This window comes from Oncorhynchus mykiss, chromosome 7 (assembly GCF_057628025.1).
Source record: "Oncorhynchus mykiss isolate SJ-2025 chromosome 7, ASM5762802v1, whole genome shotgun sequence".
Classification (NCBI taxonomy): domain Eukaryota; kingdom Metazoa; phylum Chordata; class Actinopteri; order Salmoniformes; family Salmonidae; genus Oncorhynchus; species Oncorhynchus mykiss.
The window spans coordinates 3,617,501-3,631,705 of NC_143028.1; the positions used below are offsets into that span (position 1 = coordinate 3,617,501).

General features: G+C 43.5%; 1 protein-coding gene and 1 non-coding gene across 2 annotated transcripts; one reads left to right on the forward strand and one right to left on the reverse strand.

Annotated features, from left to right (window-relative positions):
- The first annotated feature begins 274 nt into the window (after positions 1-274).
- LOC149982211 (E3 ubiquitin-protein ligase ZSWIM2-like) lies at positions 275-9,916 on the forward strand. The gene is made up of 9 exons (XM_090239819.1): positions 275-743; positions 863-939; positions 1,021-1,061; positions 1,203-1,437; positions 1,675-1,932; positions 2,056-2,140; positions 2,240-2,331; positions 2,731-2,899; positions 8,961-9,916. The coding sequence occupies exons 1-9, from the start codon at positions 594-596 to the stop codon at positions 9,714-9,716; spliced, it is 1,863 nt and encodes a 620-aa protein (XP_090095945.1). The 5' UTR covers positions 275-593; the 3' UTR covers positions 9,717-9,916.
- A 297-nt stretch (positions 9,917-10,213) lies between these two features.
- Positions 10,214-13,912, reverse strand: LOC110528739 (uncharacterized). Its single transcript, XR_016497475.1, has 5 exons — positions 13,786-13,912; positions 11,931-12,649; positions 11,579-11,823; positions 11,275-11,486; positions 10,214-11,157 (listed from the first exon to the last, which is right to left on the reverse strand). It is a non-coding gene; the product is annotated as an uncharacterized LOC110528739 (transcript).
- Positions 13,913-14,205: the final 293 nt, after the last annotated feature.

Below are 14,205 nucleotides of genomic sequence, written 5' to 3' on the forward strand. Positions count from 1 at the left end.
AATTCCCTGAGCTGATGAAAACAAATTTAAGGAAAAATATGTCGTTCTGCCCCTGAACAAGGTAGTTAACCCAGTGTAGGCCATCATTGTAAATAAGAATGTGGACAGATCTTTGGCTGACACAGCACCCCAGATGTACACACTGCTATCTTCACCTAATCCCTCAGCACTGATCACACACACACACACAAATAAAGTTCATGACACTGTTGTGTCAGGTTGGGTATCAAATGCTGGCCATAAAAAAATGCGTCATGATTTTACATCATTGTGAACCTCTAGTGGTAGGCCGTGTTAAATAACGGTTTAAAAAAAATAGCATGTAATATCGCATGAATTCACAAGGGGGCACACATGTACCAAGGCATCTTTCTGGATTACCATGACTACGGCAAACAGGTGTCTATTAGTTGTTGCTGCTTACGTCAGTTTCAGAGCGTTTAACAATAAGCTAGCTAGCTGCATAGTTAGCTACTAAAGTTTAAACCTTTGCTGATATAGCAGGGCACGCACATCGACTTAGTATGAAGACATGGCTCTAGTCTTGTCTCCTCCTCAGTCCTCTTCCCTAGAAATTCTGTGAGAGTTGTGCTATGTTCAGAAAAACTGTCTGGAAGAATACCGTGAGTGATGCCGTTAGCTGGCACCAGGACGAGGCCCTGAACACGACCATGTTCATCCTGAAAGAGTATGGTCCGACCGGATTCCTACTCAAAGAGGAGGGGGAACCCAAAAACTTCAAAGTAGGCCTACATGTGCAACATCCTAACTTGACATCATCAACATTATAGTCCTATTTACATTTTGACACGAAATACTTTCTTAATTCTTAATCAGGTAGCCTATTTTACATATTCCACAGGTGTTCTTGGGAGACCCTCATACGTGTACCTGTTCAACATTCCACAAAGAGAGAGACCTCTGCAAACACATCTGCTGGTAATAACGAAGAAAACATACCGATCACACATAAAAGATATTGCATGCTCATTCTGTACAATAATTCTACTCTCAATGTAGGGTTTTATTGCGGAAATTCCGACTGCCTAGAGAACATGAATGTAAGTTTCACTTAGACATAACATAGGCTACAATGCATATGCCAAATTGCAATTCAAACCCGAGGCACTCTGTAGAAATGATTGGATTTTTAACAGCATATCCTTAAACTCTACTGTGCCCTCTGGTATGTACACTTGCAGATTGCTTCCAGCAGGTCCTGGTTGAAAGGCAGATCCTGGAGCTGCTACAGGGTTTACACAGGAGCAGAACCCCCCGGCCTGTACACCCACCCTGCTCTGAGGCTGACCCTAACCCCAGACCAGACCCAGCTGAGGGGGACGGGGGGGTCAGACAGAAGGAGATCGAAGCCGAGGATGTGTGTCCCATCTGTCAAGAGGAGTTGCTGGGGAAACGTCTGCCTGTGTCTTACTGCAGGTCAGATCATCACGTGTATTATAATGTCAACACACTTACTGGGCCACCCTTGGTATACCTATTAAATGCTTACTAGATCTTAATGATATGATGGAGAACACAAAGGAAAGTGATTTGAGGATAGGGGAAATGTGCCTGAACTGACCTACTGTTTTACTGCAACAACAGGGGAACATGTGAGTGGGAGGGAAAATGCCTTCTGCCACCAACTGTCATCCCCTATGTCCTCTCACTCAGGTTTGGCTGTGGCAACAACGTCCATATATCCTGTATGAAGGTGTGGGCAGATCACCAGGCACGTCCGGAGGGGGAGGGGGAAGCCATGGTGAAGTGCCCGCTGTGCCGGGAGGACTTTGGGCCGGTCAAGCTGCTCCTGGAGCAGGTGAGGAATGTGGCTAAGCTCCACACAGCTGCTGAGAGAGAGAGGCCCGACAGACACCTCGGGGTGCCCTGCAACAACTGCAGGGTCTGCCCCATCACTGGCAAGTGCTTCAAGTAAGTCTTGTTGTCATAATGCCCAGTTCCAATAGACCTTGAGCTCAAATTTACGTACTTTCCCCCCATCCACTTACCTATACTGTTGTGGATCAACTATTCATGTCTATGACTTCCCTTTAGGTGCACAGTCTGCCGGTACTATCACCTTTGCGAGGACTGTATAAGAAGGTGCTGTCACCCTCAGCATGCGTTTGCCATACGTACGGTAAGCAGTCTTCAGTTAGACTCTGTGAGCATTTCTGCATATATTTGTGTCAGGAAGTAGACATGATAAACTTATGACATCAGCTATTATGTCCATCAGAAAAGGACTGCGAAGTGGCTGTCCTTGGGTCAGTGTGTGTTCAACACACTGGGTGAACCACGTGAGATGACCACTCAGTCAGTGGGTGACAGGTGAGCACTGGAATCTCTGTGAGAACCCTGTATAAATAGATTATTATGCTCAGTGCCTGAACACCCTGAATGACATTTAGACAGTGCAAAATGTTGTCACACATACAGGCTGTTACACTTTACAACCTGCTGCAATAAGCATTGTGATTCATATTTAAGTGCAGTTTTCTTGTCACATACACCAGATAGGAACAGTGAAAAGTGTTGTTTTACAGGGTCAGACATAGTAGTACAGCACCCCTGGAGTAAATTAGGGTTAAGAGCCTTGCTCAAGGGCAGAGATTTTTTCACTGGTATTCGAACCAGCGACCTTTCGGTTACAAGCCCAACGTTCTAACCACTAAGCTTCCTGCCGTTAAAATATAGCCCATGAGTCTCTGGTTTCCTCTCCCCCTTCAGCATGATTCCTGTTGAGAGTGACCCACTGCCAGAGCACCTGGTCAGGAGCCTTCTTTCGGTCAGGGTGAGGAGAGGCTGCCCCCTGCTGGACCCTGGGCAGCAGTGTAGGATCTGCCTGAAGAGCTTCCAGCAAGGGCAGCAGGCCAGACACTTGCCCTGCCATCACAGGGTAAAGACTTAACTCAAATGATCCTGTCACCGCCAAGTAAAGAGTTAGGTAAATGGACCCTGACATGTTCTGCCACCACAAGGTTAAGAGTTAGATAAACTGCCCTGACCTGGGCCTCCCGAGTGGCGCGGTGGTCTAAGGCACTGCATCACCCTTCTTTGGACACTGTGTTAACTAACCTCCAGACGAGCTTCAATGCCATACAACTCTCCTTCCTTGGCCTCCAACTGCTCTTAAATGCAAGTAAAACTAAATGCATGCTATTCAACCGATGCTGCCCACACCTGACCAACCGTCCAGCATCACCTCTGGAAGGTTCTGACTTAGAATATGTGGACAACTATAAAAACCTAGGTGCCTGGTTAGACTCTAAACTCTCCTTTCAGACTCACATTAAGCATCTCCAATCCAAAATTAAATCTAGAATCGGCTTCCTATTTCGCAACAAAGCATCCTTCACTCATGCTGCCAAACATACCCTCGTAAAACTGACTATCCTACCGATCCTTGACTTTGGTGATGTCATTTACAAAATAGCCTCCAACACTCTACACAGCAAATTGGATGCAGTCTATCACAGCGCCATCCGTTTTGTCACCAAAGCCCCATATACTACCCACCACTGCGACCAGTATGCTCTCGTTGGCTGGCCCTCGCTTCATATTCGTTGACAAAACCCACTGGCTCCAGGTCATCTATAAGTCTTTGCTAGGTAAAGCCCCGCCTTATCTCAGCTCACTGGTCACCATAGCAGCACCCACTCGTGCACTCCAGCAAGTATATCTCACTGGTCACCCCCAAAGCCAATTCCTCCTTTGGCCGCCTTTCCTTCTAGTTCTCTGCTGCCAATGACTGGAACGAACTGCAAAAATCACTGAAGCTAGAGACTCATATCTCCCTCACTGACTTTAAGCACCAGCTGTCAGAGCAGCTCACAGATCACTGCACCTGTACACAGCCCATCTGTAAATAGCACATCCAACTACCTCATCCCCATACTGTTATTATTTTTTATTTTTTTATTGCCTTACCTCCCGTATCCTACTTCATCTGCACACACTGTATATATAGACCTTATCTATTGTATTATTGACTGCATTTTTGTTTATTCCATGTGTAACTCTGTGTTGTTGTTTGAGTCACACTGCTTTGCTTTATCTTGGCCAGGTCACAGTTGTAAATGACAACTTGTTCTCCACTAGTCTACCTGGTTAAATAAAGGTGTTCTCCACTAGTCTAGCTGGTTAAATAAAGGTGTTCTCCACTAGTCTAGCTGGTTAAATAAAGGTGTTCTCCACTAGTCTACCTGGTTAAATAAAGGTGTTCTCCACTAGTCTAGCTGGTTAAATAAAGGTGTTCTCCACTAGTCTAGCTGGTTAAATAAAGGTGTTCTCCACTAGTCTACCTGGTTAAATAAAGGTGTTCTCCACTAGTCTAGCTGGTTAAATAAAGGTGTTCTCCACTAGCCTAGCTGGTTAAATAAAGGTGTTCTCCACTAGTCTAGCTGGTTAAATAAAGGTGTTCTCCACTAGTCTAGCTGGTTAAATAAAGGTGTTCTCCACTAGTCTACCTGGTTAAATAAAGGTGTTCTCCACTAGCCTAGCTGGTTAAATAAAGGTGTTCTCCACTAGTATAGCTGGTTAAATAAAGGTGTTCTCAACTGGCCTACCTGGTTAAATAAAGGTGTTCTCCACTAGTCTAGCTGGTTAAATAAAGGTGTTCTCCACTAGTCTAGCTGGTTAAATACAGGTGTTCTCAACTGGCCTACCTGGTTAAATAAAGGTGTTCTCCACTAGTCTAGCTGGTTAAATAAAGGTGTTCTCCACTAGTCTACCTGGTTAAATAAAGGTGTTCTCCACTAGCCTAGCTGGTTAAATAAAGGTGTTCTCCACTAGTCTACCTGGTTAAATAAAGGTGTTCTCCAGTAGTCTACCTGGTTAAATAAAGGTGTTATCCACTAGTCTAGCTGGTTAAATAAAGGTGTTCTCCACTAGTCTACCTGGTTAAATAAAGGTGTTCTCAACTGGCCTACCTGGTTAAATAAAGGTGTTCTCCACTAGTCTACCTGGTTAAATAAAGGTGTTCTCCACTAGTCTAGCTGGTTAAATAAAGGTGTTCTCCACTAGTCTAGCTGGTTAAATAAAGGTGTTCTCCACTAGTCTACCTGGTTAAATAAAGGTGTTCTCCACTAGTCTACCTGGTTAAATAAAGGTGTTCTCCACTAGTCTACCTGGTTAAATAAAGGTGTTCTCCACTAGTCTACCTGGTTAAATAAAGGTGTTCTCCACTAGTCTACCTGGTTAAATAAAGGTGTTCTCCACTAGTCTACCTGGTTAAATAAAGGTGTTCTCCACTAGTCTAGCTGGTTAAATAAAGGTGTTCTCCACTAGTCTACCTGGTTAAATAAAGGTGTTCTCCACTAGTCTAGCTGGTTAAATAAAGGTGTTCTCCACTAGTCTACCTGGTTAAATAAATGTGTTCTCCACTAGTCTACCTGGTTAAATAAAGGTGTTCTCCACTAGTCTACCTGGTTAAATAAAGGTGTTCTCCACTAGTCTACCTGGTTAAATAAAGGTGTTCTCCACTAGTCTACCTGGTTAAATAAAGGTGTTCTCAACTAGCCTACCTGGTTAAATAAAGGTGTTCTCCACTAGTCTACCTGGTTAAATAAAGGTGTTCTCCACTAGTCTACCTGGTTAAATAAAGGTGTTCTCCACTAGCCTAGCTGGTTAAATAAAGGTGTTCTCCACTAGCCTAGCTGGTTAAATAAAGGTGTTCTCCACTAGTCTACCTGGTTAAATAAAGGTGTTCTCCACTAGTCTAGCTGGTTAAATAAAGGTGTTCTCCACTAGTCTACCTGGTTAAATAAAGGTGTTCTCCACTAGTCTACCTGGTTAAATAAAGGTGTTCTCCACTAGCCTAGCTGGTTAAATAAAGGTGTTCTCCACTAGTATAGCTGGTTAAATAAAGGTGTTCTCAACTGGCCTACCTGGTTAAATAAAGGTGTTCTCCACTAGTCTAGCTGGTTAAATAAAGGTGTTCTCCACTAGTCTAGCTGGTTAAATACAGGTGTTCTCAACTGGCCTACCTGGTTAAATAAAGGTGTTCTCCACTAGTCTAGCTGGTTAAATAAAGGTGTTCTCCACTAGTCTACCTGGTTAAATAAAGGTGTTCTCCACTAGCCTAGCTGGTTAAATAAAGGTGTTCTCCACTAGTCTACCTGGTTAAATAAAGGTGTTCTCCAGTAGTCTACCTGGTTAAATAAAGGTGTTATCCACTAGTCTAGCTGGTTAAATAAAGGTGTTCTCCACTAGTCTACCTGGTTAAATAAAGGTGTTCTCAACTGGCCTACCTGGTTAAATAAAGGTGTTCTCCACTAGTCTACCTGGTTAAATAAAGGTGTTCTCCACTAGTCTAGCTGGTTAAATAAAGGTGTTCTCCACTAGTCTAGCTGGTTAAATAAAGGTGTTCTCCACTAGTCTACCTGGTTAAATAAAGGTGTTCTCCACTAGTCTACCTGGTTAAATAAAGGTGTTCTCCACTAGTCTACCTGGTTAAATAAAGGTGTTCTCCACTAGTCTACCTGGTTAAATAAAGGTGTTCTCCACTAGTCTACCTGGTTAAATAAAGGTGTTCTCCACTAGTCTACCTGGTTAAATAAAGGTGTTCTCCACTAGTCTAGCTGGTTAAATAAAGGTGTTCTCCACTAGTCTACCTGGTTAAATAAAGGTGTTCTCCACTAGTCTAGCTGGTTAAATAAAGGTGTTCTCCACTAGTCTACCTGGTTAAATAAATGTGTTCTCCACTAGTCTACCTGGTTAAATAAAGGTGTTCTCCACTAGTCTACCTGGTTAAATAAAGGTGTTCTCCACTAGTCTACCTGGTTAAATAAAGGTGTTCTCCACTAGTCTACCTGGTTAAATAAAGGTGTTCTCAACTAGCCTACCTGGTTAAATAAAGGTGTTCTCCACTAGTCTACCTGGTTAAATAAAGGTGTTCTCCACTAGTCTACCTGGTTAAATAAAGGTGTTCTCCACTAGCCTAGCTGGTTAAATAAAGGTGTTCTCCACTAGCCTAGCTGGTTAAATAAAGGTGTTCTCCACTAGTCTACCTGGTTAAATAAAGGTGTTCTCCACTAGTCTAGCTGGTTAAATAAAGGTGTTCTCCACTAGTCTACCTGGTTAAATAAAGGTGTTCTCCACTAGTCTACCTGGTTAAATAAAGGTGTTCTCCACTAGCCTACCTGGTTAAATAAAGGTGTTCTCCACTAGTCTAGCTGGTTAAATAAAGGTGTTCTCCACTAGTCTACCTGGTTAAATAAAGGTGTTCTCCACTAGTCTACCTGGTTAAATAAAGGTGTTCTCCACTACCCTAGCTGGTTAAATAAAGGTGTTCTCCACTAGCCTAGCTGGTTAAATAAAGGTGTTCTCCACTAGTCTACCTGGTTAAATAAAGGTGTTCTCCACTAGTCTACCTGGTTAAATAAAGGTGTTCTCCACTAGCCTAGCTGGTTAAATAAAGGTGTTCTCCACTAGTCTACCTGGTTAAATAAAGGTGTTCTCCACTAGTCTACCTGGTTAAATAAAGGTGTTCTCCACTAGCCTAGCTGGTTAAATAAAGGTGTTCTCCACTAGTCTACCTGGTTAAATAAAGGTGTTCTCCACTAGTCTACCTGGTTAAATAAAGGTGTTCTCCACTAGTCTAGCTGGTTAAATAAAGGTGTTCTCCACTAGTCTACCTGGTTAAATAAAGGTGTTCTCCACTAGTCTAGCTGGTTAAATAAAGGTGTTCTCCACTAGTCTACCTGGTTAAATAAAGGTGTTCTCCACTAGTCTAGCTGGTTAAATAAAGGTGTTCTCCACTAGCCTAGCTGGTTAAATAAAGGTGTTCTCCACTAGTCTACCTGGTTAAATAAAGGTGTTCTCCACTAGTCTAGCTGGTTAAATAAAGGTGTTCTCCACTAGTCTAGCTGGTTAAATAAAGGTGTTCTCCACTAGTCTAGCTGGTTAAATAAAGGTGTTCTCCACTAGTCTACCTGGTTAAATAAAGGTGTTATCCACTAGTCTAGCTGGTTAAATAAAGGTGTTCTCCACTAGCCTAGCTGGTTAAATAAAGGTGTTCTCCACTAGCCTAGCTGGTTAAATAAAGGTGTTCTCCACTAGTCTACCTGGTTAAATAAAGGTGTTCTCCACTAGTCTAGCTGGTTAAATAAAGGTGTTCTCCACTAGTCTAGCTGGTTAAATAAAGGTGTTCTCCACTAGTCTAGCTGGTTAAATAAAGGTGTTCTCCACTAGTCTAGCTGGTTAAATAAAGGTGTTCTCCACTAGTCTAGCTGGTTAAATAAAGGTGTTCTCCACTAGTCTAGCTGGTTAAATAAAGGTGAAATAATAAAACATTTAAAAATAGCTGTGCCACCAGAGATTCTGGGTTCGAGTCCAGGCTCTGTCGCAGCCGGCCGCGACCGGGAGACCCATGGGGCGGCGCACAATTGGCCCAGGGTCGTCCGGGTTAGGGGAGGGTTTGGCCGGCAAGGTTGTCCTTGTCCCATCTCGCACTAGCGACTCCTGTGGTGGGCTGGGCGCAGTGCACGCTGACACAGTCGCCAGGTGTACAATGTTTCCTCTGACACATTGGTGCGGCTGGCTTCCGGGTTAAGTGGGCATTGTGTCAAGAAGCAGTGCGGCTTGGTTGGGTTGTGTTTCGGAGGACGCACGGCTCTCGACCTTCGCCGCTCCCGAGTTCGTACGGTAGTTACAGAGATGAGACAAGACTGTAACTACCAATTGGAAACCACGAAATTGGGGTGAAAAAAAACGGGGTAAAATAAAAATAATTTAAAAAACTGCCTCCTGCTCTGCCACCACAAGGTCAACAGAGTAAGTCTAAAGTGGGTGATGCCCTGTCTTTAACTCTAAGTCCCCCAAAACCAAAATGCTAAAATTCCTGTTGACACTTTTAAATTCTGGACTAGTTTGAGTACGTTCTGAATGGAAGTACTGTGTCCTGATATGGACGGCGAGAACAGTAACTGAATTTGATCCATCTTTGTTCCCTACTACAGTTCCACACAGACTGTGTCGACCCGTTGCTTCGGAGGTCCAACTCCTGCCCTCTGGACGGATACGTCATCTACAACCCCCTAACATGGAGCAGCGGAGGGGGGAAGGGTACACCCAAGCTGGCCTCCTCCCTTGACCATCCAAAGCTCTCAGAGCAGCACAGACTGGAGCTGTTTGTCCCAGGAGTAGCTCTGCTGGACAGAGCAGCCAGAGTGGTTCCCTCCCTGAGTATGTTCAACTCCGAGGGCTCAGCCGATGCCCTAGTACCTCTCCCTCAGGACACTATGGTCGTTGGCTTACAAGGTCTAAGCATCAATACAGTGAACATTGAGAGCATGGAGGGTGGAAAAAGCAGGACAGAGAAAGATGGAAGTCCAGTCAAATCAGTCATTCTCAACAAGAGCCTTTCCTCCCAGCATCTAAGGACAGACGTGTCTAGAGTGAGGTTGGGACGCACCAAGTCAAGCTCCTCGACCAAGAGTTTGGCCCAAAACAATGCTACCTCAACTAACAGGCTGGGTGGGGTCTCTGGAGGGACGGGAAGGGCCCAGCCGAGTCTGTTTGTGGGTGTAAACAGGTCAGACATGACTGCTGCTGCTACTCAGACTAGAGCTGTCATCACCCTGTGGAGAGCCAGGCCCCAGTGGAAGAGGAGACCCAGGGTACCCAGACCCAGTACAGGAGACAGCCAGCAAGCCACAGACCTGAGGATGACAGGGGTACTGATCAATGCTCCTCACCAGGGAGAAAAGGAGTGAGAGTTGGATTTTAGAACATATTTTGTTGTGATCAGACTACTGCTTTTAACTACATAGGTATTGAGAGTATGGTACAGTCCTACTACTTAGAGTGGTTTTTTATACAGGGCATTCAGAAAGTATTCAGACCCCTTGATTTTTTTCAACATTTTGTTATGTTACAGCCTTATTCTAAAATTGATTAAATAGTTTTTTTCTCAGTTGTACTAGTTAGTTTATTTCTACATAAAGGAAATGGATGAGTTTTGTTTTATATTTGCTCAGCTCTTGGTTAGATATCTACACTGCACAGCCATGTGTTCACTTCACCCAAGTCTGTTTGGCTTTCAGTTCCCTGTGTTTTTACAAGTGCTATTTTCATTGACACCGTTTTTCAATCTCCATTTTATTCGCTTAACAGAGCTTGTTTTAAACAAATGTCAAAATGAAATACAAAATGAGCTTTTACCTGGACATATAAAAGTACCAGACATACTGACACATTATAAAAAGAAACATTTTAAAAGTATTTTTTATTATCAATCTATTTACATTTTCAGCTTGCCGTTTTTCATCTAAGACATATTGAAGTAGTGGCCCAGGTGATATCAAAATGACTAAAGGAACCACGCCCCTGTCTTTATTTTAATCCCCGTCCCCCAGGAGGCCTTTTGTAAATAAGAATTTGTTCTTAACTGACTTGCCTAGTTAGATCAAGGTTAGATCAAAATAAAACCATCAGTCCAGACTAAACGCGCTGTTGCGCAGTAATATTCCTCTTCTCATCCTGTGTGGTGACATCCTGACTCTGAGTTGTAATGGTTGACACATGACCATTGAGAACAGTAACTGTCACTGGTGGCAGTTCGACCAGCGCGTCCTGAATGTCCTTCAGAGACTCTCTCCCCTCCCACCTTCCTCGCAGAACATTTCTGATGACATGGTCCTCTACAGTGAACACCCGGCTGACCAGATCATCAGATTGTATGGAGAGCTTCCCTCTAGTTATCCTTCCCATCAGGGATAGTATGTACGACATAGGGCAATGCTTACAAGTCACCATCTTTTCAGTGGTGTCCACCCTCTCCAGGTGGTGCGCTTCTGGGCAAGTGTACTCTTGGGACAACCAGTATCCAATGATTTTCCCCTCAAACTTCTCAGGCTGTACCATGTTGTGTGGCAGATCGCATTTCCTACCGCTGGCCACGTTGACCAGAGTAGATTCTGGTGTTGTGTTCAGCACGGTTTTACCCCCATACTTAGCAACAGAAACATTGGTGACCCGGTACCATTTCCCCTCTTCGACCGTGTTTTCACGACCCCACACGGTCAGGTTTGTGAGTGTTGTTGAATCATCTACAATATGACCGACTAGGTATTCCACCATGGGCATGCTTTTGTTAAATCTCGTTTTACAATGGCCCTCTTTCAGTTTCTGAATCACCTCCACTGTAACGTTCACCTACAATGCAAGAAAAACACCAAAAGGAGAAATACATTACAGGGCACTGAACTAGACAAGGTTAGAGTTTAAACATACAGTACTTCATTGGTAGTGAATTATTATTATTATAGCTACCTTCTGTTTTACAGCATTTTCTGTGTTTTCTTTGTCCTCTTGAAGGTCGGCTAGCGCCACATCCTTGACCCTCCCGTCAAGGTCGCTGTTGAATTTGAAGGGTAAATCTTCGAGGATGGAAAATGTGGATGTGTATGTAAACATTTATCTGCATCTTGTTGTTTCTGCTTATGGATGGCCGGAGCACCACTTTCACCAACTTCACTGGAGTTCTGAAAAAACATGCATTATAAAAGATGAATAACAGATATTCCTCATCACATAGCACTCAAAGCCTTTGCAGAGCCCTTCATACCCAACTTACCTGCGACTCTCTGCTGTGGCAAAGCGGTCTCGCAGCTGCGGCTGAAAAACGATCAGAGTCCTGCTCTCATCTTCTTGCTGTAAAACGGCATTGAAATATCCTGTCTTCTTCCCTCTCTTCACTGCTGAGACATTGTGGATGTAGCCGCAGGCCTTGATTACTTCCTGCAAATTCCCCATTATGGAGCCGATTGGAGGGACAAAATGCAGCATTTGAAAGGAAATACATCTATAGACATGCATAACCTAGATATTCAGAGTCAGGGATACTCCGTTTGAGATTAGGAATTTTAATAGGTGCCATGTTGGCACAATAAGCTTCACAACAGTCAGCAACATTCTAGACTAGATTAGATGGGCAGGGCTGTACCTGCTCTGATGCTTGGTGGGACTGGGGATGGGTCAGGGGCACTAGAGTCTTTGAAGGTGGTCCAGTCCAGCTCTTTGAGTCTGGGGAAGTTTGCGATGATCTCTTGCTTATGTAGGAGGGCCACAAAACCATGGCAGTACTTCTCTCCTCTCTCTCTCAGCATGTCCAGTAGCTTGATGACTGTAGTCTCTGGAGGCTGACTGGATTGCAGGTGGGAGAGGATGTTGTAGCCACGCTGCTCCACAAGTTTATTTGAATGGGCGTACTGGAGAATATTGTCGGGTTCCGCTGACAGAATCTCTGTTAGGAGCGGTTTATTCTCCAGCAGAAACTCCTTCGCCATTCCTCTCTGGGGTGGTTGGCTGTTGTTGGCCTAAGTTGCTTTCCTCCTGGAGACTCAAGTTATGGCTGTGTTCAGCAGGACACAACGGCATGCAACTTTTGATTGAACGGAAAACTGTGCTGTTCTCAACGGTCGGGCAACACATCGCCACAACCACCAAACAGGAGCAAAGACCCCTCAAAGAACAGTTGGGGAGAAGTGTGTCGTTCAGGCACGTAGTAAAACGTTTAATGAACTGAACACAGCCCTGCTTCATTGGCAGGCAGAATCTACTTCCTATTAGCCGGAGAGGTATGGCTTATTGTCATGGGAGAGTCTATTGGTGCTGGCCAGGTTGTCAGGTGAAATCAAACTAGCACCTGGAGAACGAGATGGAACCACAGGTTAATTACTGTGTCAAGTCAAAATATACAGTGAGTGACCGCTGTGTTTAAGAGTTGTATCAGGCAAAAGACTATGACGCATGGTTAGTACACTACTACTGGGTTATAGCTAGGATATTAGCCTACATGATATTGCTATGATTATATTGATCTCTTGTCTTGCCTCTTTAAGTTATCAAAAGGTCAAAAGTAATATCGCTCACTGGAAAGCCACGTTGACATAGAAGGCGTTGTAATTAACAAAGGTAGCTGAAGTAGTCGGGTATGCCTTCCCCAATCTATAATTAATACACGGTTATTTGAGCCACAACAGACAGCCAAGAGCAAAGTCAAGAGTATTGACCCACACAGAACTAGCAAAAGGATGGTCTCTTTAACAAGCTGATAATACCGGTTCGTTCCAACGTTTCTTTCAACAAAGTAAGTCATGATATTTTGTATATTATTAGTTATGTGACTTTTAACCCAAACTATAAGTTGTTTTTTGCTGAAATGTTTGTAAACAATCTATCTATAGCTTCAAAATATGTTTCAAACTATGATATTGATGTCATATAACTACCATATTGATGTCCACTAAATATAATATTGATGTCATATGACTTTCATACTGATGTCAGTCCGTGCATCCATAACTACATGTTAATTTTAGAGTTTCAGCTACAGAATATTCATCCGGACACATTCCTCAACTTTATAGTAAAAGTGACAACTTTATAGTTGAGGAGGGGTGTCGCTCGTTTGGCAGAAAAACGAATTGTGCCGCGCTGCGCACAGCACCGCACAATTCAAAATATACGACCTGGAACGGCGCAGGAGCGAAGGCGCTAAAATGTAGGAGAGACACTTTAACCATTTTACCTGGACCAGAGGAGTCATTTTTCTAAAGCATTATCCTGCACCACATACCCATTATTTTAAAACCAAACAGTTTCACAATATCTAATAAGTAATGCTAGCTAGAAGTCCTGGTAAATAACGGTAAGGAAATTGATCGTGCTATCAGGAATCCTTGGGACGTCCCTACCCCAAGTTGAAAATGGTTCAGGTAGGGTTATTATAGTTGGTTAGGGTAGGAGTTAAGGTTTAACCGTAAGGAAATAGTTATGTACCGATTCTTGTCTTCTGCTTTTTCCCGCGCTCTCACTGAACAAAGAAAAAGAAGGTTACTCTTTAGTGTTTACTAGCGGCTTCAACATTTCCCTGACTGTGGGCGGCGGGTGCAGATCGTGTTCTTCTTCTTTGGTGTCATGTCGTTCGCACATTTTATTTAGGTGCATGCCGCCACCTACTGTGCGCTAGTGTGTGTTATATCTCGTTACATTTGTGATAAAAAAATAAAAAGGGGGAACATTTTTCTAAAAATCACCACCAACCATCCCTTCGCCTATATACCAATATTTCATACAAATAAAATCTCAAAACATCTTATAACCCTTCTGCAGTAAAATCTCAAAACATTTTATAACCCTTCTGCAGTAAAATCTCAAAACATCTTATAACCCTTCTGCAGTAAAATCTCAAAACATCTT